Source organism: Hipposideros armiger, unplaced genomic scaffold (assembly GCF_001890085.2).
Source record: "Hipposideros armiger isolate ML-2016 unplaced genomic scaffold, ASM189008v1 scaffold_1098, whole genome shotgun sequence".
NCBI classification, from domain to species: Eukaryota; Metazoa; Chordata; class Mammalia; order Chiroptera; family Hipposideridae; genus Hipposideros; species Hipposideros armiger.
Window position 1 is genome coordinate 306,657 of NW_017732448.1, and position 25,051 is coordinate 331,707.

At 47.8% G+C, this 25,051-nt stretch overlaps 1 protein-coding gene across 1 annotated transcript in view; it reads right to left on the reverse strand.

Annotated features, from left to right (window-relative positions):
- ZBTB16 (zinc finger and BTB domain containing 16) overlaps positions 1-25,051 on the reverse strand; it is a 189,555-nt gene that overhangs the window by 17,104 nt on the left and 147,400 nt on the right. The window contains exons 6-7 of the mRNA XM_019632220.1: positions 12,157-12,173; positions 3,790-3,916 (exon numbers count right to left, since the gene is read on the reverse strand). Of these exons, the coding sequence (XP_019487765.1) occupies positions 3,790-3,916; positions 12,157-12,173 (144 nt within the window). The remainder of the gene's footprint in view (positions 1-3,789; positions 3,917-12,156; positions 12,174-25,051) is intronic.

The following is a 25,051-nucleotide window of genomic DNA, read 5'->3' on the forward strand; positions in this document are numbered from 1 at the left end:
GGGGGAAGAAGGAAAGAAAGTGTGTGTGTGTGTGTGTGTGTGTGTGTGTGTGTGTGTGTGTGTGAGAGAGAGAGAGAGAGAGAGAGAGACAGAGAGCACAGGCGCACGCGTGTGCTGGGGTGGGAAGTAAATCCGGAGAGGTATGCAGTCCTCTGGTCGGTAACTTTCAAAATGACAGCAGGACTGGGGCAAAGGTCATGGGGTCCAAGGCCTTAAGCACCTCAGCCAGCTGTGGTGGTACAGCCTGGAGCCCGCAGGATGCCTGCCCGTATAAATCAGTGGTAAGCAGCACCCGCTGGGGGCGAGGACAATGGGCCCACGCGGGGGTGGGAGGCAGGACAATGGGGCCCGGCCAGTGCGCAGGCCCGGAACAAATGTGCCCTGGCACCATGGAGGCCCCCATTTGTGAAACTAATTGGACTACGATTGAAAAATTGGACCAACTTCAACAGCCCTGGAAGGAGAGGCTCCACGGCAGTTGCCTAACTCAGCCCAGCCCTGGGGGAATCCGAACAGAAGCTTCTCCTAGGTACTGCCCATCTTGGCAGAGGGAGAGGCACCTTTGAGATAAGACCAGTCTAGAAGAAGATGGCTGGGGGATGGGGCAGGTGGGCATTGTGCCGCCTTAAGGGACCCACTTCCCTCAAGATGCAGAGAAGAACCGTCTTCCTCAGTTTCTCTACACTGCTTGTTCTGTAGGAATCAAGTTCAGAAAAGAGAAAGGCACTTGTCTACCCTCTGGGTTCCCAAAGCCAAAGGGCTCCCTGCGTCCCTCATTTTGGGGTAGATGCACAGCAAATACACACAAAGCTACAACGAGCCCGTTCCTCAGTCTAGCCTCCCTGGCATATATTCAGCCCTGCGCGCTCTCCCTGGGAGGCCTACAGCGCTCTGCAAGGCTGCATGAGGGCTAAACTGTAAGAAGCTGGAGTTCCTCAATCTCTAACTCATCTGGTCCTGCAGGCTTCTGGGGAAAAGAACCCCTGAAGTGTATGGTGGGAAGTCAGGATGGAGCGGGAAAGTACAGGCCAGGGTAATCATCCTGCAGTTATCCTCCTGCCCTACCCTTTCCTGTGACCTTTCTCTTAGACTTCCAGCTGAAGAGGGGCGGCAGAGTGGCAAGCACTGGAGTCTTCAGCCATCAGGCCTGTCTTCAAGTCCTGGCTCAGTCACTAACTTGCTGTACACTCTTGGGTAGGTTACTGAACTTCTTTGAGCCCTAGTTTCCTCATTGGATAAATGAAGGTGGATGTAAATGATTCTTAAAGAGTTCCCCCAATGCTGGCAGTCAGTGGTTCTAAGGCTATTGAAGAGGGATCTGTAAAATTGGAAGGTCCTTCATCCCGATGAGATGTATTTCAGGCATTTCTCTTATAAAGTCTGCCTCAACAGCCTTCTTTCAGTTAAAGAGAATCTTGAGGCTTCGGTAGGAACCACTGTCTTAGGCTCCCAGAGGGAGAGTCACAGGCAAGACAAAGAAAAGATCTAACCCTGACTGAGAATTTGCTAGGGGCCAATCTGGGTCTATCACTCTGAACCTTTCTCAGACAGCATTGTGAGACAGAGATTTTTAGGAAGGTGGGGAAAGAAAGACTTGAGAGAACCTGCTAGGTCCTTTCAAAGGACCACCAATTACCTGCTAGTACTTCTAAGAACTGACAATATACCCAGAAGGGCAATTCTTGGGTCTCTGGGTCTGAGGGTACTTGCAAACCTGTCTGTGCTTGGGGACAGCCCGACTGATGGGGTGGGGGTCAGGAGCAGAGGCTTTCTCTCCCATGGCCCCTGCACTGGGGTGACAGAAAAGACACCAATGAATGTGGCACAGAGGGTGAACAGAGAACCAGGCCTCTGAATCCAGTGGTCTCAGTTCCTTAGCACGGCACCCAACGTGTAGTAGGCACTTACATTCTGAGCAGTGTGTCCAGAGCTTCATGGGAGGGCACAGAGGTTCCCCCCTGGAGACCCAATTTCCTTATTTGTACAATAAGTTTCGACAAGGTCTTTCATCTCTTTCATTGTGCACAAGGCATTTTCTAGAGAGACTCACTCTCTTCAGTTCCAGGGATCTCCAAAGTCATCCTGGGGCCCCAGGGGAAGAGCTGGGTCTTTTGGAAAACACTTAAAAAACAATGAAGCTGGGGTCTTATTTAACATTTCCTGTAAGCCCCAATGTATTCCAGAGACCCTGAGGTAAAGGCAAGAGGAAGCCACATAGAGGAGAAAAGGGAGATGAAGAGAGACAGACAGAGGCAAGACAAAGATCGGGAGAGACAGAAAGGGGTGGGGAGGTAGGTGGGGGTTGGGGGACACAGAAATTAAAAATAAATGAAATACTTATCGTGTCAGAGCCATTTAAAGATCTGACAAACACCGGGCAATGAAAAGAAAACCTACCCCATACAAATAAACAAAACCAAACCAAAAAAAACAAAAGACAGGACGTATTCATTTTACTGACATTTTAATGGTTCCTCTCCTTCCCCCCCCCACCAGAAGATGATTACAAATTAAGCAGCATTTAAATGCTTTTTACTGTCAACAATTAAAAGCAGGGCTGTGAGCCTGAGAGTGTGGTGGCCATTCATTCCCTCGGTAACCAGGCTATCAGAGGGACCACCAGGCCTTCCCATACTGTACTATACACAATGGCCAACCAGGGAAAAGTGGAGACACCTTCATTCTGCAGGACATTCAGAAGCAAATTAAAATATAAAAAGCTCCTGCACAAAGGTAGATACCAAGAGTGAGGTCAAGCTCCTGGAGTTCAAGTCTTACCAACAGCAGGGTTTATGCACAGCCTGACTACACCTGTTTATGGAGGGGCTGTGNAATGACAGCTCTGATGGCCGTTCCAGAAAAAGAGTTCCAAAATTGCTTTGAAGGGTGGACTAGGCACTGTCATTGGTGCATAGCTTCCCAAAGGGAGTACTTTGAAGGTGACTATAGTGATATTCAGCAATGAGGTATGTAGCACTTTTTCTAGGATGAGTTTGCAAACTTAATCATCTGACCTTGTATAGTCAGTGAGGACCCAATTTTGTCTTAGAGAAAGGGAATAATTTAAGTCACCCATTCCCTTGCTAGGGGATCAGGGGCTGCTGCAAGGAAGCAAATGCCTCTTGGCCTTTACAGACTAAGTGTTCCATCCCCAAAACCTACAGGGTGGTGGCACCCGGCACCGTGACTCATCCTCTTCTCCCCCATCTTCTGGAACTGGCTAAGCAGGGTATTTCATGGCTTGTTTACTACCCTAAACGAGGTTAAGTTCCAAATATAGAAAATGTGCTTCTATAATGTGGAGAAATTAGGACCACTTCTGCAACATTTCTTCAAGAGCCTGAGGCTGACTTCATGAGTGTGCATCCATGGGGTGGCGACCAGGGAGAGTGAAAAGGGCATGTGACAGAGACAGAGACAAAACAAGTAGGTTGTTCTTAAAATGAGTTTTGGGTCCACCTGCCTCAGAATTTTTATTAATAATGTTGAGTCTTGCATCCCACCCCATACCCACTAAATCAAAGTTTTTGTGGGTAGGACCCAAGATGGCATTTCTAATGAGTACCCTTTCTGTTGAGCACAGAGAGATGGAGAACATGAGGTCCATGAGGTTGGATTGGGAAAACGATCAACACCGACCTGCACTACGGAAGCCCCCTCCCACCCATGCCCAGCCCTTGAGCAAATAAGGTCAACTCTGCCAGGCACCTCCACTTTGTTATTAGACGTAAATTCAGACACTGGTTCCCAGAGACCCTGATCCACCCATCATCACCTGGACTGACTTACCTGTGTGTGAGCGCAGGTGGCGTTTGAGAGCGGTGTGGCTGGGGAAGGTGCGGTTGCACTCACTGCAGATGTAGCTGCGCACGCCCGCGTGGACCTCCATGTGCTGCTGGAGCGCACTCTGNCAAAACTAGTCAGGGAGTTGGGGGAAGGACACACCATCTGCCCCATCCTGGGCTTCAACTGTGGGCACCGGTCCACCAACACCCACCCATGTCTACCCTGCCAGTAGCATTCCACGCTGGACCACAGGTAGGACCCAGGTGGTCTTAATTTCACTCTGCTCAGAGGAAAGGCTTTCATTCCAGCGTGGACCAAAAAAACAAATTTAATTTTTCAGAAATTGACTCTCTTTTTTCACTCTCCACACTGTCACTACCAATTCAGGCCTAACCCCTGCCCGCCCAGCCCGATACCCCCAATTCATCTTTCTGAAAGGCTAAAATCTGGTCTTTGTCCCAGTACATTTTATTGCTAAAACTCTCTTTTAGTCAGCTCAGTTTGGATTTCTAAGACTCCAAATCATCACAGGTATCTTTTAGAATAATGAAATCTCACCCCCAAGATAGAGGGGAGAAAAGAAAAGTATGAAATAGGAAAGGCGTGGAGCTGGGTGCATATGAGATGTAGCTACCAATTTCCTTTTCAGTTCTTCATAGAGGAAGATGGAAAGCAACAGAAGTGAGCTGGCTACCAGGTGGGGGGAAAGGGGGTGGTGGGTGGCGAGCGGCTAGATTTAGAAGCAGCCGGGTACATTTCTGTATGGTAAAGTTTAATATGCAGGAGGGACACAGAGAAATAAAAGAGACACGTCCCCTTTAAAAGGAAATATAATTTACAGTGTGCAGCCAGGCGGCCCATAGTTTCAATCTCGTTTACTATAGAGAAAACTCTGCTAGCTGTTCTCTATCCCACAAATCCGATTTAATCAGACAAGCCAGCCAGCGTGGCTTGGAGTAAAAACGGATAATTAGTAAACAGAGAGCTACTCCAGTGCTTCATTGGCATTCGAGTTGGGCTACTGTGTCGCATTTAAAATGCAGTCTGATGAAGTTTACAAAATCAAACCATTTGTTACTCCTATTGAAGAGGCTTCAGGCCACTTGCAATTAAATTGGAATTAGTGCTCAGAATGAGACACAGCAAATTCATACTAAAAAGGGATCTGACTTTGAGACATTCGACTTCACTTCAACAGTTTTCTGTGTGAGTGTGTGGGTGGGTGTTACTAAAAGCCTCCTCGCTCACCCTGACTCTGCAGGGCTCCCTGACTGGGTGAGCTTGTCCCCCCACAACCTGTGACTCTCTGGGCTGGCTGTGGGGGATGAGGCCTTCGGGGAGGAGAGGGACAGCTGACTGTGGAGAGCCAGGCCCCGTCTTCACACCAGGAAGATACTGTACTAGGGAGAATGTGTCCACAAAGGACCATATGGCCTCCTTCTGCATTGAGCCTTTGGACAAGCGGGTAGAAAGGGGGCGGGGAAGCTGCCAGAAGGCACACTTCCAGGGGGCACTGGCCCCGCCCACCTCAGGCAGCAGCCTGGCAGCTTGGGAAGAATGGGGCACCTTTTCCCTGTTGGCTGGGTTCCTGGGATGCTCGGGCCTTCTCTCACTCAAGGGCCCGTGCACAGGGAGGGTTTCCGTCACCATGTCCTACTCATCAGCACACTCCTCGTCCTCTGTCTGCACCGCCTTTCGAGGCAGAAAAGCTGGGGCAAGTGCTGTCTTGCAGGACTTCTTAACCATAAAACCTGCAAGTGGTCCAGGGATAGAATTTAGGACGTGGGTGAACTTGAAGGGGAAAATCACGTCTTTACTTTTACCAACTTCTAACTGAAAGTTAGCCGTTCCTTCAACAAGGAATGAAAGCAGCAAACCAGTTGTATTAGCTGTGTACGTGTGACTTGTTTGTCAATAGATATTTTTATACCACATTGGACATGTTGCAATTATCTCGAAATATTTATGTAAACCATAGATATTCAACCACTGCTGGAGCTTGTTAACAGGATAACAAAGAATCACACATCTACTATATTACAAATGGTTTTTAAAAAATATTTTCATATCTGTATTTAAGCTTTCCATTTATAATCATATGTATTTTACTGTATACATTTAGAGACGTTATTCTGAGGAAGGGTTCACAGGTTTCATCAGACTCCTTACTGGGCAGATGACACAAAATGTTTAGAACTCCTGGTCTAGAGAGAGGGCTTGGGGAGGCAGGAGGGGGCGTTATCGATTAATGGGTACAGTTTGGGAAGATGAAAAAGTTCTGTGGATGGATGGTGGTGACAGTCGCACAATGATGTGACTGTACTTAATGCCACGGTACTGTATTCTTAAAAATGGTTAAAATGGTAAATGCTATGTTTTATATACATTTAACCAAAATTAAAAAAAGAATCCTTAGTCTGGGCTGGTCAAAAGTTACTTATACCTCTACAACCTCTCTGCTGCCCAGAAGTATCTATACACTAAATTCCAGTTTCATTCCGTCTCAACTTTTCCATCTGCAGTGAAGAACAGAACTGAAGGCTCAGGCCCCCAGGCAGCAGGGAGCTGTTCTGCATGGGTCCTTAAAAAATACACTGCAGGCGGTCCAGGCTCACTTCTCAGATCTGACACCAACTAACAGTGGTCGAGTCGCAGGAAGTTCAAAGTTTATGGTCTCCCTCTCCCCGGCAGAATGAAAGCTGCCTGAGAGCAGGGACTTCATTTCTCTTATATGCCGCTGTATTGCATGGATGGACCTAACAGGTGTTTGAGGAGTATTTACTGGATAGAGGGAAGGGCGAATGGGCAGAAGAAGGATTAAACAAATGCATTTTCTTTCTCTGGACCTCAGTCTCACCTGTGATATAGAGGAGAGGCTCTGTGACCCGTTAAAGCTCCCAGAGTCCCCAGGGGCTCCATCTGCTCACCACGCTTTCTGCCTACTGCCCACACCTTTCCCCGCAGTGTGCAGCCCTCAATAGACAGTGGATGGTGTGCACACACAGGTGAGGGACTATGTCTGATGTGGAATACTGAGGGTGATGGACCATGGTCCTCAGGCCCCAGGACTTTCCTGTGGACCTCAGGGACGGTCCTGCACAGGCGCACTAGGCCTCATGCATGTCCTGCCACCCAGAGAGGATATGCACTGGTGGTGATGGTGGTGAGGTGAAGAACAGTGAATCCAAAGCCACAGAGACCTGAGGAAGAGGCTTTTATGTAGTGCCAGGTGGCATGCAATGGCTTTTAAAACCTGGAAGGAGGAGATTGTCCTTTTTGCTATTCGGGGATGGTGGAGAGGAACCTGATGATGGTCAAGGAAAAAACAAAACAAAACACTTTGTCTATCGGCCTTTCCCACTTCTCCCAAATCTGAAAGGACACTCCTCCCAAGCAGACTGTGTTCTTGGCTCACTAAATCTATCCCAGGGAAAAAAGACAGCATCCGACAGGTACATGCCTGGACCTCAAGGCCATATCAGGTGGTGTGCATGCTCCTCAGAAAACTGATGGGCAACCTGGTCCTTCCCTCCCACACCCTCCCACGCACACATGCAGTCACATGCACACACACGCGCGCGCACACACACACACACACACACACACACACACACACACTCCCCTTAACATTCTGAAGGAAGGTCTGAAGAGAAACCCCAGCCTCCGTTCTAAAAAGGAAATGCAAAGCTAAACGTCACTTAGTGGTCTGGGGTTCTTCTTTCCTCCCTGTGGGTTTGGTTTCCTAGGTACCTCCCCTTTCAGTTCCTCTTCTGGAGTTTCTAGGTTATTTCCTGACAGGACTAGAGCCCGAGGCTGGCCCCAGAGCAGATGGGAAACATTATGGCTGACTTTCTCATGCCACAGCCAGGTGTCTAGCACCCTGGCCATAAACAGTAGCCAGAAGAATCACCTCTGTTCTCTCTATCCCAGACTAGCGTTGCTTGACTGCCAAATCTTCCTATCCTGTTCTCCCCCTTCCAATCATCTTCATTCCTCTTTCTGGGTGGTAGTACTTTCACTTCCCTTGGAAGACAGTATTGGAAAGGTGCTTTTAGCGCCACTCACTCACTTATTCACTCATGCACCTAGCATTTCTCGAATTCCAATTCTGGGCTAGCATCAAATACCAAAGCTACAATGCTAAGAAGATACTTGTTACCCAAGAAGCTTACAGTCTAAGAAGTGTAGAGCAAAAAGCTGGGCCTTTCAAGTCAGACGAAACCTGGGTTCAAATCCTGGCTCTGCTATTAATTGGCTAGCTATATAAGCAGATGCGTATTTCCTAATATATGTGCTTGGTTTCTTCAATTGTATTAGAGTCATAATGCCCACCATGCAACATTGCTGAGAGGATTAGAGATAATATATGAAAAGTGTCTACCACAGTGCTAGATGGTAGGGAATCGAGCAATGGCCGCCATTTACAACACTGATCCAGTGGACTGGGTTAGGGCTGTGGGGAGACAGGTATGTAAATAAGTGGACTGTGGTGTTTTAACTTAGGTACCATGAACTAAGTAGCCCCACTTCAGGGGGTGCTTATAGAGAACATGCCCAGCCTTTCACCACCAAAAAGAGCAATTCCTCTATAGTGCTAAATTTAAACCTTTCCACCCCTCAAATTCTTCCATCCAGTCACTCTCACAGAACCATTCTTTGATTTCCAAACATCCCTAGCATGCCCTTCCTTTTCTTAATTCTTTCTCCAGTCAGTCCATATTTCCAGGCCCATGGTTCAACTACCTACCAGCTGCCTCCTTGCGGATTCCTGAACCTTCATGCCCATTATCCTTCCATTGCACCCACCCTGCCAAACCCTGACCTTGGCTCAGTCTAACTCCTCCTCTTCTCCATTCCTAGAGCTGCCCACACATGCAGCCTCCACTTTCCAAGTGCTCATCAACTCCTCAGCACATCATGAGCTCATTCCTGACTCTATCATTCCACTAAGACCAAACTGTTTGCCTCTGATAACCAATGACGCCCATGTCACTAAATCTAAGGGACATTTTCTAGTCTTCCCCTTAGGGGACTTTGCAACAACATTAAGACTGATGACTGTTTTTTCCATTTTGAAACCTCCTCCTTTAGCTTTCATGATACCACACCACACTCTGGTCTCCCTCTTATTTCTACCAGCGACTCCCCCTCAATCTCCATTGTGGGTTGTGATTGTTCTGGAGGAGCATAATGTGTTGGAATTCCTCTGGATTCTGTTCTAAGCTCTCTCCTCTTTCTATACCTTCTTATTTTTTCATAAACTCACCCATTTCCAGAGCTTCAAGAATCATTTGGACGCTGATGACTGCAAAATATACACGTCCAGTGAGCTCTGAATTCCAGACATAACTGTATATCCAACTGCCTCCTGGATGGTTACTCACTGGATGTCAAACACGCCTCATTATCGTAATATCAAAACTGTTGGGCCGGTCGAGTGGCACGTTGGTTAAGATCTGGCTTGGGATGGCAGTTCTGAGCAGCAGGGCCCCATTCGGATCCCACATGAGGGCCAGTGACGCTGCGCTCTCTACAACTAAGATGGTGAACAACAGCTCGACCAGGAGCTGGGCTGCTGTGAGTCGCCGGCAACAGCGTAGGTTGCAGTGGGGCTGCAGTGGACTGCCATAAGCTACTGTGCAGGGCTGGCAGCCAGCGTGAGCGGCTGGCAGCTGCCTTGAGTGGCTGTCCAGTGGCCGGCGAGAGACTGCATCACCCGGGAAGAGCGCAATGATCATAATACCAACATGGGCCAGTGAAGTGATGTCCTCCACAACTAGACTGAAGAAAAGAAGGACAGCTACTTGTCTGTTCCCCTTCCCCAATTCCCCAGCACTGTTCCCCTCTCCCAATTCCCCAATAAAATCTTTTTTAAAAAACAAACAAACAGGGCCGGCCGAGTGGCGCGATGGTTAAGAACTCGCTTGGGATGCCAGAGGGCCCCGGTTTGGATCCCACATATGAGGGCCAGTGACACTGCCCTCCACAGCTAAGATGCTGAACGACAGCTCAACCTGGAGCTGGGCTGCTGTGAGTCGCCGGCAACAGCGTAGGTTGCAGTGGGGCTGCAGTGGACTGCCATAAGCTACTGTGCAGGGCTGGCAGCCAGCGTGAGCGGCTGGCAGCTGCAGTGAGCGGCCGTCCAGAAGCCGGTGACTGATCTGCCTCGCCAGAGAAGAGCGCAATGATGGTGCCAACTTGGGCCAGTGAAGCAACGTCCTCCACAACTAGATTGAAGAACAAAACGACAGCAACTTGTCTGTTCCCCTTCCCCCAATTCCCCAGCACTGTTCCCATCCCCCCAATTCCCCAATAAAAATCTTTAAAAAAATAAATAAATAAAAATAAAAAACAAACAAACAAAAAAAACTGTTCATTATCTTAACAGCAGGGACAACAAAACTCTGTTTCTCCTCTTGTGCTCCCCACTTCAGTAAAGAGCTCGACCGTCACCCAATTGCTCAAGCATGTAAAGGGGCCATCATCCTTGATTCCTTTCTCTCACCTCTCACAAACGATCCATCATCAAATTCTTCAGCCTCCTGAATATCCTGATTTTTTTCTACTTTTTATCCATCCCCATTGCAACTACAATGGTTCAAGCTACCATAATTTCTGATCTAAATTATGGCAATATTGTCCTAATTAACCTCTCTGCTTTCAGTTTAAATCCTTTCAGCCTATTCACAACCACATAGTCAAAGTCATTTTTCTAAAACATAATCTGATGTTACTCCCCTAAGACTTTTAATGGCTCCCTTTTGCCTTCAAGAAAAGGCGGAACTACTTAAAGTAGTTTTCAGGGGCCTTTCACAGTAATGCCATTTACCTCTCCAATCTCAGGTCCCGGCCCCCTTCCCCACTCCCATTTTCAGTGCCATGAACTTGCCTTATTCTCTCCCAACTTGAGACATTTACCCAAGCATTCTTCTTTTTCTCCCCCATGACCCCACCTTCTTTACTTAGTAAGTTTTTCTCATCCTTCAGTTAGATTGCACCACCTCTGTGAGGCTTTCACAATTCTCCATCCAAGACGGAGGCCTTCATGTGTGCTCTTATAACATCTTACGCCTCCAACATAACAATATTTACCCTATATATGACTTCCTTTCTTACTTATGTGTCTCCCTATAAGGCACAAACCCCATGAGGACAGGAGTTCTGTTTTGCTCACCACTGTATTCCCACAGCCTAATAAACGACTACGGTACGACAGGAACAAAATGGATGTTCGCTAAGTATTTACCGAATGGATAAACAAATAAACGAGTATGTAAAATTTTTAACCTATTAATACCTCTGTGGCAAGTCATGATTTCTAGAGCCCAAGACATTAATATTTGACTCTTATCAACTCCAACTATACATACCTCTTTACCCTCTCTAGCCACCATGCCACCAGCCCAGATTCGCTGTGCGCCGCAGGCTTCTGAGCTACTATATGTTCCTGTATCTTTAACACATATGACTGTGCACTAGTATCCACATGCCTTAGAACCAGGGCATGGTCTCTCCTGGGCTTGGTTTCTCCTCCCAACCCAGAAGGACTCATTCATGTGGTACCCAGTGCAATTCAAATGGACGTCTATTCAAAATGGAGAGTCACTCACATCAATGGAGGGCATTTGAACAGGAGGGCTGCAGAATGGAGTTACCAGGTGTTGCTCCACGGTCAAAGCTATGAGCCGGCAGCCAACAAGCACCTGAAGTAAAACCTAGCACCTCCTCCTGGCCACTAGCAGAACATGGACCCAAGGCTGCAGATGCCTCTGGTGCACACTTCCTACCTTTTACTCCTCTAAGACCGATCACAACAAGACCTCAGCTCTTCCTGCAGAGCCTGCTTCGAGCAGCCACAGGCACACAGGCTGGCCCCAGTGCCAGAGCCCTCTATACTCGGGAAATGGGCTACCTAAAATCATACTCCTGGTGGGTTTTCACCCCTTTTCAGACAGTGATTATGTATAATGTACTATTCTGAGATTTGATTTCTATAGCAGATGGAAAACCCCTAAAACGGGGCTGTTAATGGAAATGCCAAAAGCTGTGTCACTAACATGCACATACACTGTGACCTCCAATACCATCCAGCTAGGAAAATAAAGATTGGTTTTCCTTAAGGAGCTGAACAGGGTTTTGAAAGATTTGGGTCCAGTGTTGTTCTCGGCCCTGGCCAAAGACCCCGGTTCTTATGGCTCTAGGGGTGACCTGTCCGGGGTGAGTGTAGTGTCAGGTGTCCTCGTAAGCAAGTGTGACAAAACAGGCCCCAGATGTACTAGCTCCTAGGCAAAGGTGTCCGGGCCCTGCCTATATCCATTCAGGTCCCTTCTTTTGTCCAGACACCTTGCTCACTCCTTCCTGATTCCCTACCTCACCAAGTTCAAACCCTTAAAAACGAGAAAGATAAGCAGTGTTTACTCAATCACCTTTATGCCTCTCTCCTAACTTTTCTCAGGGGTGGGGAGCTGTGTTTTTTCAAGGCTAATAAAAGGGGCCATTGAGAATTAGAAAACATTAATGGCACTTTCTGTTCATTCAGGTTAGAGTAATTGTGGGTTTGGGGGATTTTGGCAAAGATCAACAAAGAAGTGAGGAATCTTCAAAATGTTCCCATTTGAGCCCAGATGGAAGAATCATTGGGGAATTTCTGAAGCCTCTGAGATCTGTGTCAAAGGTAAGCAAAAAAGACCTTATCCTTCCAAAGATGTCTACATCACAATGGTTTCCCCACCGCCCCTCCCCCAGGACGGTCTTGTTTTGTGTTTTTGATGAAGGGAATATCAGCGACAACCCTACATGGACGTCTTGCAGTCATGGCCACTTTTTATAACATGAGTCTCCCCTTGGTACTTACCAATTCCTGATTCCTCCTCAGTTCCCCCATTATCCAAATACTTCCCGGGCCACACATTCCACCCTGCACTCCTGCCCCTTTCCTTCCTCTTCCTTGTGTCACTCACTGCAGCTGTTTTCCTGAAACTATACCCATCGAGAGAAGGCTGTAGTTTCCTAGTAATAGCAGCACAGTCAGAGAATGCTAACGGCCACCTCTTCATCTGAGGGGCCTGGAGAATAAAGCACGCAGGAAATGGCCGCAAGGACTGTATCAGGCTTCAGATATGGATGGGAGAGGAACAATCCCCAAATCTCCCAACTGTGACACTTCGAAAGCTTGTGAGCTTTGGGGCTTCTGAAAAGTAGAGAGGGCGGTGGGAAGTCAGGATGGCCTGAGGGGAGGGTGGTCTGTGGAAAGGGACACAGGTCAGAGTCCCTGACACATTTTCTAACTCAACTGCACTAAGGCCTACGGTATTTCTTCCTATCTCCAATCTCATTTATTTAACATACACTTAATTTTTGAAAAAACAACGTATTTAATCTCTGAACAGACAAGATGTGGCTTGATGCCCCTGAAGAAGCTCATTGTGCGAAAGCTCAAGTCCCCAACAATGCAATGTGTTCGGGGCTGGATTGGCAGCCGTGTACAGTCGACGCAGAAAGGCTGCCTCTGAATGCGAGACAGAGTGTTCATATTAATTAACATCTTCATAGAAAGAAAACTCTCTCCAGGGAGTATCTGTTTGCTTATTCTTATTTACCCAGTGAGCCTAAATGGATTCTGTGCGGGAAAGGAAATGGTGCAGCCTTTGGACAGAGACTACAGGGCAAGAAGGAGAGCAGGTTGATTCTTCTGCTGTTGCATGTGGGCCTCTGTGCTAGAAAAGCTGCCACAAAGCTTTGTGCCAATTACATATAGACTATGCCATACGCGCGTCTGCAAATCTTCAACCAGAGAAACTGGGGAAGACATCTACCTCGAAAACGTTTATGACAGGTAGCCCCGCACCACCCAAAACTTTCTAACTGACGGCTGTGGTGGGTGTGCTTACTCCATCTCATTCAGTCCTCTTAACTGTCCCCAAAGAGAATGCTGGATTATTAACTGATTGACGGACTTATATACTAATTATTAGTTTAATTAATTAAAGGGTGGTTACCACAAGGCAAAACAAAATGAAAATGTTGCTAGAGCTTTCCTTATTTATATTTATTAGATACCTTTATGAACCAGCCACTGTGCTAGACAGGGCCTGGGGATATGTGGGTGAATCGGACAGATCCAGTCCCTGCCCTCGTAGACTTTCCCGCCCACCAAAGGAGACAAACTTACACAAACGACCACGTGTAAGAATCTCAAGGTTGGAAGCTCAAGTTGAGAAGGGATCAGACTCCAAGTTGAAAGTCTCCCTATGCTTGCCCCACACAACATAAACCCTCATACACTCTTCTTGAAGAATAAGGCTACAAAATAACATACTTACACATACACACACGTGCATGCACACGCACACACACTTCCCCCCATTCCAACACCCACAGTAGATATGAATGGCTGCTATTCAGGGCCGGGGCCCGGGCTGTGTCATTATAGAATAGCAGGCAAGCAGTTGCTCAAACTTCCTTGTACTGGAAGTCTGCTTCTGCCTGAGCTGATTTATTCCAAGGACCATCTGGGCACAGAGAACAATGTGCTCTCCTATCTGAATGACCGGCCGTATTAGTCATACCCTCTTAACTCGACCCCATCGTTCCCTAATCTTCACACTTTCCTTCATTCCCTTTGACGGAGACCAAGGACTGGCTCTCTTTTCTCACCTCTCCCTAGGCTGGAGAAGTTCGCCTGGGACAAAGAGCTCTGCCCTCATGCCTGTGGGTCCAGCAGTCAAACTGGGACAGGCTGTATGAAAAGGGACCTGCAGCCTCCAGCCCCACCTCCCACCACCACCCCCACTCTCCTGGCCTCGACTGTCTTGGTTGGACATGGGATAAACTCCCGACAATGCTTTCCCTGGGTTCCCAGGGCTTCCAGGCCCCAAGCTGATGGACTTGAGAATTAGCTCAAGGCAGCTCATGTCCTAGAAACTCACCCTGAACTGGCCCCACTCCACTCTGATAACCCACACAACTCCCCAACACTCCTGCATATATATTGTACAACACCCGTGCACCCTTATGCACACCTGCCTAGTTGTTGAGATAGAGCTGTGCTCTAGCTGTTGAACACAGGGAGCCTCCTGTCTATTTTATCTTTAAGCTACAGTTCCTCTAGAGCAAGAAAGAAAATGATGTACTTTTATCTCCCTCACGGCCTAGCACATACCTAGGCCCAGCATCACAAGCTGATTTTGCAGTAAGAATGAATGACCCCAGCACGGAAACCCAGCATCTTCCGGCTGGAATAAAGAGATTAAGATCCTGCTTCGCCCACCCCCAGCACTCTACCCAAAGGCTGGGGCTTTCCTGGGGCTGGGAAAGAGCCGGCACCTGCTCAGAACCCCAGGTGAGCATCATGCACCTGGCTCAGGAAATTCCTTTTTAGAATTTCACCTGGATGCTACAAGTTGCTGTTTATGTTTATGACCTGTGGGGTTTGTTGTTGGTTTGTTGTGTTTTGTTTTTAGTGCTTAACTAGAGAGAGTGAAGAAAAAAAGAGAATTCTGATCCATGGGGATATGCCAATCTTCAATCCTTCCTTCTCCACCTGATGTGCCCCTGTTGTTTTCTCCACCATTCAAATGAGGTGGGTCTCAGGGCATCTGCCGCTCTGCCCCAGACACACACACACACACACACACACACACACACACACACACACACACACACACACGCACACGGCTTCCACTTTATGGCTCGCCTCATGCCAAGACAGAATTGATGGTGATGAACGAAGAAGATGGGAAAAAACTCAAGCGGACGATTAGCTGGGTTAGGTTTATGGCAACAGGCAGCAAACTCATTCATTTCATGTTTTGCAGAATATAAAAGCGCTGAAACATTTTAATTTTAAATTCTTATCATTGAATTTACTGCTTTTCTCTCGCAATGATTTGTGTCGCTTTTTAATTTTTACAGTCTCTACAGAAGCCAGATGCTACTGCCTAAGGACAAAATAATAAAAACCTACTGCAGTCATGAGTTACAGAACAAAAAAGAAACAGGCAGTTGACAGAAGTTAATATCTCAATTTAACAGTGCTGCTTTGCTAATGATCCTTTGATATGTGTTTATTTAGAAAGGTCTGATCTTGACCTTGAAGGCAAACTCAACCACAAAGTCTTTATGAGAAAAGAAAAAGACTTTATTTATAGATTGGCTTTATGTCAATCACTCCGGCAGCTGGTCCCCAAATGCCAAGCCCCTGGAGAAGGGTATAGAGGGAGAGTGGGGCACGCGTCCCGAATGGAGTGTTCATTTAGGGATCAGTGTGGGAGAGGAAAAGTGGAAGAAGGGGTTTTAGGGAAAGTAGAATCCAAATGGGGCAGGGCCCAGTGGCCCTGTTCTCTGCTTCCTTTGGATGGAATCAGGGCGATTATATTACCTCCAGAAAAAAAGAACCAAGCAAAATAAACGTCAGGAAAGACACACATGCAAAGGGGTGGTATGCGGGGCAACAGGACTAGCATGAAGGTTTACCTGAGAGAGACTTCTAGGAAAGACCTTCCTGGTGAACCCTAAGAGAGTTCTGTGCCCTGTGCAGCAGGGCAGGTCCTTCTCTAAGAACTTTCTAGAACTGCATGAATGACTGTCCAGTTCCCCCAGAAGCAGAAGGGTAGACATGTAATCGCTTAACACTCCACCAATCCTGAGATTGCTCCTTCAGCCTGTCAGCCTCTTCTCTCCCGCCTCAGGCCAGGGCACTGGTCAAAGGAGATGCTGGGGTTTGACACTGCCCAGAGCTGGGCCAGCAGAGCTCCTCGCCCTGCAGAGTCCCTACCTGTCTGTTGGAATCCCTGCGCCAGGTCACATCTCAAGATTCCTCCAGAGAGAAGCCCTCTGATCCCGAGGCCCTGTGCTTCCATCTGCGAAGCCTGAGGAGCTGACCAAGGCTGAGGCCCATCTCTACTGAACAGGGCCCTTTTTGCCCACAGCATTCTGTCCCAGGTGAACTCGACTCTCATGGTCTCAGTGATCACTCCAAGGCTAATAACCACACATCCAGCCCAGACGTCTCTTCTCAGCCTCAAATCCATAAATCCAAGTTCCTCAGGATCTTCTGCAGGCACCTCATACTCAACATGTCCAAACCTGAGACCCCCATCTTCTGCTCCCCTTCCTGGATCTTTATCTTGGTTGTTAGCACTAACATCCATCTGTCACCTAAGCTTGACATCTGGGTGTCATCCCGGAAGCCCCTTGTCCTCCTCCCCCGCACATCCCAATCCAGCTAATTTTTTATTATCTAAGTGCTTCCCATACATATCCTTTCCTCCTCAGTCCAGAAAGGCACTGCCTCATCCAAGCCACCAACATCCTCACCAAGAAGCTCTTAAACACAGCTCAGCTCCCTCAGATCTGACCTGCACACAAATTGATCTGATCTCGAAACTCCCTTTTAAAGCCTTCCCAGGACTCCCCATCACCTACAGAAGAAATCTAAAGACCTTCAGATGGCCTAACAAGACCTCTGTTGGTCTGAGCCTGCCTATCTCTCCAAACTCATCTTCCACATCTGTCTCCGACCCGACACTGAAGCCATCACCACTGTTTCCAAACAAATGGTTCTGTTTCTTCTCCCTAGCTCTCCCTTTATCTTGGCTAATTTCCCCTTCCTTCCTTTCTCCCTCCCTCCCTCCCTTCCTGTTCACTGCCTCTTATAGGGTATAGGTAAAAGGAATTTTTTCTTACATCCCCTGTACATCTTTCTCTGTGTTCCTATTCTCTTCCCCAGAATAGCTGGCAACATCAAGGTGGAATCAATCAACATCCTCCATAAAAGAGAGACTGGAATGAGCCGCCATGTTTTCCCTTCCCCTTCTTGGGAAAAGCCAGTTCTGAGTGGTGAGTTCTTGGTCAATCTGGGCTGGCAGGCCAGGTGACCCTTCTCCACACTCCGCCAGAATGAGGAGCCCGGGCCTCGTCCTCTTCCAGAGGAGGCGGCGGAGAAGGGAATCAACTGAATCCTGGGGCTACTGAAGGGGAACAAGATGGCAAGTTTAAAACAAGCCTTGTTACTGCAGGCAGCCAGCTGAGGTCCGGACTGAGTTATGAGTCCTCTGTGTTGAACAACTACTAGTTATCAGGTAAGTCATAAAGGGTCATTCATAAAATTAGATTCACGACTTGTTTTTATGGCACTCATTAAGGGACATAAAAGACAATCCTTTTCAGCATTTTGGTGTGGAATTATAAACTCAATTAACTGGACACAGATAACGTCATAGATCTAGAAATCCTTCTATCAGCAAGGCAACTCCTGACCATGAGCAGAAAACAGAATGACGCTCGTCCCCTGGCCGTCCAGGTCCCCCGTGCCAACCGACCCGTCTCTCTGCAGTCCTCACTCACTTCTGCTTTTACCCCTTCCCGTGTGCCTTTTCCTCTGCTTTGGGAAAGAAAATGGATTTTGAAGTCAGGAGGAAATAAAAGGCTTTGAGAACTTGGGCAAGATGCCGAACCTCTCTTTCGCCTCAGTTTACTCTGGGGATAATATCAGCCATGGGCTGGCTGTTGCAAGGGTTAAATACAGCCCAGGTGATAGGCCCAGTGAGCACACAATAAAAGGGAGATAGTTTTCAACATCATTTTCCTAAAACTTAAATTCAGTTCAACTCCACCTCTCCCACTAAATCTTCCCCAGTAATTTCATCAGCATTTATGGAATATCCCATGTGTACTACTAGGTCCTGGGGATGGAGAGACGAGTAAGGCACTGTGACTTTACTACGGGAGCCCAGAGGTGAGATGCAACACTGTCCTCATGAATATATTCCTCCTCTAAATTCCTCTCCACACAGCACGGAGGCCGCCATCTGATTACACAGTGACCTTTCGCTGGTCTCTGGTTGATTTATAAATGTCTATATGTAGTGTCCCTAGCAAATTTATGTTAGGATAGTGGGAAAAGACAACAATGTGAGCAATGGCATCACAAAGCTCGGGGTTCCAGCCCAGCTCTGAAACCTAAAGAGGCAGAGTGGTAACGTAGTGTAAGTATCTGTAGCCATTCACTGTGGCTCCAGTCCAGCTTGGCTAGTGCTGTGTGACCTCGGGCAAGTTACCTAAGTCCTCTGTGCCTGTTTCACCCTCTGTAAAACCAAGATAAGAACAATACCTACCTTACAGAGACTTTATGTGGACTCGAGATCATGTGAATTTAAGATTAATACTACCTAGCATAAAGCAAATGTTCAATAAATACTAGCTATAATGGTTATCAGAGACCCCAGGGAAAGCTGTTCATATCTTTCTCATCTGGAAACAAGAATGTTCACCTTAAAAAGCTGATGAAAGGACTAAGTAAAATGATCTCAGTAAAACACTAGCACAGCGCATGGCACTCAAGTCAATTCCATAAGAACTCAAAATTGCTGGTTTCGGACCGGCTGAGTGGCGTGTTGGTTAACAGTTGGCTTGGGATGTCAGCTCTGAGCAGCAGGGCTCTGGTTAGGATCCCACATGAGGGCCAGTGACGCTGCGCCCTCTACAGCTAAGATGGTGAACAACAGCTCGACCTGGAGCTGGGCTGCCGTGAGTTGCCAGTGACTGATGTAGCCAGTGTGAGCCTTCCTAAGCTGCCATGAGCTGCCGTCCAATGGCCAGCGAGTGACTGCCTCAACCGGGAAGAGCGCAATGATACCACCAACATGGGCCAGTGAAGCGACGTCCTCCACAACTAGACTGAAGAACAAAAGGACAGCAACTTGTCTGTTCCCCTTCTCCGATTCCCCAACACTGTTCCCCTCCCCCCAATTCCCCAATAAAATCTTTTAAAAAAACAAACAAAAAAACCCACAACCTGCTGGTTTCTCCTCTTATGAACAAGAGACAGCTCTTGCACAGTTTTAGTATCTTCCTCAGAGTGGTGCCTCATCAGTCCAAATTAACAGTCACTAATTTCTTGAATGGGAATGGAGAGGCTAGAAAAAAGGAATTAGGATTTCTAAAGCTATTCTTTGGCAGACAATTCTTGGTATTGCATTTTTTAACACTGGGGACGGTGGGGAAGATAAAATCAGGAATATGGGGACCATGAGTTCCATGCGACTCCCACAAATAACTAACTCTAGGCAAACAATTTCTCTGCTTGGTTTCCACCATTGTTTGATGAGCTGAGGGCCATGGACAGAGGGTCTGTCCCATTAAGGTCTCACTGAGCTGTGCTGGGGCATCAGCAGGCCAGGAGGAGCCTGGGTGAGAATTTAGAGGGCAAACACTCCCCTGCAGCAACGAGGCCACAATGGAGCAGCACCAAAGAACAAGGTGTCCTGGTGTGTCCCAGGTTGGGACAGTCCCCTACTGGCAAAGTGGATGGAGAGATGGCTTCCACTCGGGCCACTCCTGAGCTGCAGCAGGAGGTAACTGAGTTAACTGTGCAGAAGGATGTCAAGACTCTCACGTGACAAGGACTTGGGGGAGGGGTGCTGGTGTTTTCTACCATGCAGAGGACTTGACGCCTGTCTCTCCGCAGGGCTTTAGGAAGGGGGTACAGAGCAATTCCCCTGGGATGCGTAAGCGTAGGCTGCCTGCTCAGCGGCAGGGGGATTGAGCTGGGTGGTCCCCCAGGAGTGGTTCTCAAGTCTCAAACATCTAGGACCTAAAAACAAAGTAACATTACATGTATCCTTATATAGCGTCTTAAACTTGGGGAAACGACTCGGTGTGCAAAAAGGAGCACCGCAAGGACAGGCAGATCTCAGTGCCTGACTCTGCCACCAACGGGCTGTGTGACACCGGGTACGTCTTTTCACCTGCTAAGGTGCAGTTTCTTTATAATAAGAAAAAGTTGGACCAGAGACACTGAAGTCGCATTCTAAATTTTTATGGCTCGGCCACGGTCAAAGGACGACCTCTTCCCTTCCTGCTTTCTCAAGCAGGGACCACACTTAAGACACTGAGCGGAAAGAGACTCCAGGGAACTTTGAAGATGTCTGGGGAGGGGAAGAGAGACAACAAAAACCCTTACTTATTTTCTTTTTTTTTTAAAGTCACTCCCAGCTTCTTGGGACACAAAAGTATCTGTTAAGGTAAGTTAAACCTTCTCAAGATGAATTTTCCTGCTACTTTTAATTAAAAGTTCTTTAGAATTAAAAGGACACTATTCAGAAAAGGTTGAAAAAAAATTTCATTGACACTCCCCCCACCCCCTCCCCCTTTTCCCAAGGAAAAGAAAAAGCCGTTTTGTGCACGGCTCACCCGGTCCGCACTGTACAAAAGGAGGTGGATTGGCGGCAAGACACATGAGATGACCCTTTGACCCCGAACCGCTGACAAGTCCTCAATGGCATAAATACCAGATAATCAATCACATGCCAGGAGGGCGAGTCCCCCTGCCCTCGCCCCAGCGTTGGGGTTTATGAGAGATACACTGTAAATAGACACTGGCTTCTTAAAAGAGGCCCCCTCGGCATTCCAGGGGCCAGCCATAATCCTGAACCAGGCCTGGCCAGATCCTTGACCATCTCGTTTTACAGCTTTCATCACGAGCTTATAAAGCGCTTTTCCCTTCCAATCCCCCACTGCAAAGTTGGGCTGCTGGTGTGGAATGAAGCCAAACTTTCCTCCCCCACCCCCATTCAAGAGGAGACTCCGAAAATGACTGCAAATAAAGCTAGGGAAGTGAAGGAACAGGAAATGGGGCCGGTCACCAATCAAGTCCTCATGTGGTGGGGTGTCGTAGGAATGAGTGTAGGAGGCAGGCGCCAACCGGGACCCGGAGAGGTGATGAACACTCAATAATGATGATATTGATGACCATAATGACAACAGTGATGATAGTTGCTAATAGATGTAAAACGCATACGCCATTCTAAGCACTTCACATGTATCCTGTTATTGATTCTCAAAAATGACTCTAGGAGGTAGGCACTATGGCCATTTTACAGACGAGGAAGCTGGGGCTCAGAGTTCAAATAATTTGCCCAAGGCTACAATGACTAAATGACTGGGTGGAAGGGATTTAAACCCAGAGAAACGACTCAGGTCCAGAGACACCTCCATTTCATCTGCCAAATCAATGCCTGGAAGGGCAAGATGTTGGAAATCAAGCCTTCAGATCAAACAGTACTTTTGGGTCGTACAGCAGCAGCCAGGAGGAAGAATGCATCAGAGAAAGTTTTAATGAATGTGGCTCTAAATTCAGCATCCAAATTCCAAAACAGGTAAGAACTAAGCTGGGTCAGAGAACAAACAGTTTTCAAATCCAGCCCATAATGTCTGACCCCCGCTGCCCTCTAGCCCACCTTGGACCCAGACAGTTCTGGCGTGGAGCTTCAGGCCCGATGTCTATAAAGCAACAGTGCGCTTCTGAACCTTGGCTCTTGCTCTGAAGAAGTTAACCAAGATCCTAAACCAGCAAATAGGGATGTCAGGGCAGGGAGAGGAAAGACAGGGCCTCTTGGTAACTAATTTTGATAATGCTTTTGTGTCAGGATGAAAGGTTAAATATGGCCATGCTAATCCACTTCTTCCAGAATTAAAGCACAAGGGAGCTATTTCTGTGGCTTAGCAAGAGGGCTTTTTCTCATTGCTGGAGAAATGGTACTGCGCAGGCCCGCTGAAGGAGGACGCCTGGCTGTTGGAGACGTTCTCGCGTTCTTTTGAGCAGAACATCCCAGCTCCTGGGCGCGCAGTGGAGTTATTTATTATTAGGACCTAGGTGAAAGGAATGCAAAGTGGCACTTAAAGAGTCCCTCTGTCCCTTCTCACCCTCTTTTAAATAATGCTTCCTGAAATGCTCTATAAAAATGAAGGGAGGAGACAATGCTTGGGAAGCCCACACTCAGAAATAAGAATTGCACACACAAAATGCCAACCTTGGCTGTAAGAGAAAGCACAATCACCAAACCACACTGGGCCTGGCCAGAGTGTGAAGTACGTTTGTATTATTTCATTTGAGTTTCACAGCAGGCCCATCAGGTAAGTGGGGTTTTTAAACTCCATTCTGACCTTCTAAAAGGGCAAGCGACTTACCCAAAGTCTTGCTCCTAATAAGCAGCAGCACCAAGAAAAGGAATATTCTTTGTTCCTGTGACTGCAGGAGACAACAGACAGGCATCTTCCTTGAAGACATCCTCGTATGAGGCTCCCCAGAAAAACATGAGACCCACAACAAGAAGGTCAGAGGGATTCTGCGCCAGAAACGTGTCTCCTGAACTCATTTTCCTGAAGCTCACCCCTGGGGAGGGAGTGCTTCTGAACCGGCAGGTGAGAGAGGAGTGAATTGTGGAGAAAACTGGGGAAGCTGCCTGGGGGGCCTGAAATTGAGAAGCCCCCTCTTTTTCTCCCATCCTGAGAGCTAATTTCCCTCCTCCTTCAATGCCCCCCCCTTCCTGGTTAGGGGAACAGTCACCACCCAAGGCAGAGAGGGGAGCTCCCCAGGGAGGCAGTCGCCTTGCAAGAAATGATTGTCCAAGTGTCAACAACCTGCTGCTTCCCAGAGCCTCAGGGTCAGAGGCCAGGACAGAGCACAATGGCTTTCTCGAGCTGAAGGGTCCAGGGAGAGGGGCCTCTGGGGGGTCTCCGGAATGCGGAGGCTCTGAATCCAGGCACCAGAGTCTCCTGTCTTGCCCTTTTATGTTCTTCCTCCCTCCACAAATTCCCGCACCACTAGCCTCAGAAACATGAGTCCAAGAAAGGAAAGGGATTAGTAGTAACAGCCTACATACACATGCATACACACAAAGGTTTATTCTCCAAGACGTAGCAAGTATCATTCCCCATCTCCACAAAGTAAGTTTACCCTATAGCAGAAGGAACGAGGGTGAGAAGAAAATTCAGTTTGAGCGTCTCCTCGGGCCTCCAGGCCTTCTCTGCTCAATGCCCCCATCAGGGTTGGGCACCTGCCTTTCTTGCATACTCCTCTGTCACAGCCCTCTTTGACTGCGAGCTCCTGGAGGCCAGGTGAGGCAGGCTATCTTTGGATGCTGGCACCTATACCCTCAGTTGGTGATCAAATCCCAGTTGATAAAATGAGGAAGGAATGATAGTTTAGGGAATCTCTTCCTTCTGAAACTTTCCCCACACTAGAGGTTATGGATGTAGAACGGTCTGCACGCGGGATCTGTCTCACAGTCCTATACAGATTACATTTAGTCAAAAATCCTAGGATACCTCCTAACTTCTGCCCATCATGGGACACTGAATACTTAATTACTGAATGGACCAACTTGCTTCCCTCTTTATTTTCTCTAGAATTCAAAATGTATTCTAATGCTTTCATACAGCATGTCTTGTATGTGGCAGGGGGAAATATGGCAGGTGTGACAGAAGGCGCCAAAGGAAGGGAAGGGCCCGCGAGAGCTGGGATGGGAGGTGGGGCAGAGGGCGCAGGCTGGGTGCACTGGCATTACAGGACATCCTGAAGCCACAGCCCCTGAGGGTGTCGAAAGATATCACAATGACAACAATACTCTAAATATGAAGTGTGCTCTGCCCCTTACAAAGATGCTACTTCTTTCCAAGGTCATTCTGGTCCTCACATCCATCTTTGAGATGTAGAGGGCAAGTGTGTTATAATTTTTTAGATGAGGAATCTGAGACTTGCAAACGTTCAGTGACTTGTCCAAGGCTACACAGCTGGCAAGTGAAAAGCAAAAATCTGACTTCAGACAAGAACAGATTCCCCCTTTCCTGCTTCCAGCCCGGAAGCTCCCTTTACTGCTTTTGCTTTTGGTTAGCCATACAACAAATATTTACTGAGTGACTGCTTATTCTAACGTAGTACAAGGGCCCAGGGACCCAAAGATTGTGGGGTCCCTAGCTTGTGGGGTAAGCAGCAAGATAGCCAAGTGCTGCAGGGGAGTAATGTGCATGGTGTAGGAGACCAACATGAAGAAGCACTTCCTGCCGCTTAGCTGGGGCAAGGGTGCGACAGAAAAGGACACTGTCTGTCAGCTCCAGTTGCTACAAAATACTATGGCTGGGTGGCGTAACCAACAGACATTTATTTCTCCCAGCTGTGGTTAGTAGTCTGAGATCAGGGGACCAGCATGGTTGAGTTCTTGGGAAGGGCTCTTCTTGGCTTGCAGACAACCACCTTCCAGCTGTATCCTGACACGGCAGGGAGAGAGAGCACTCCAGTCTCTTTCTCTTTACTTATAAGGACACCGATCCCAGCATGGGGGCTCCAACCTCACAAGTTCGTGTATAATAAACCTGCCCAAAGGTCCCGCCTTCAAACACCATCACACTGGAGGTTAGGGCTTCAATATGTGAATCTGGCAGGGGTTGGCGGGACACAAACGTTCAATACAGAACTGATACAATT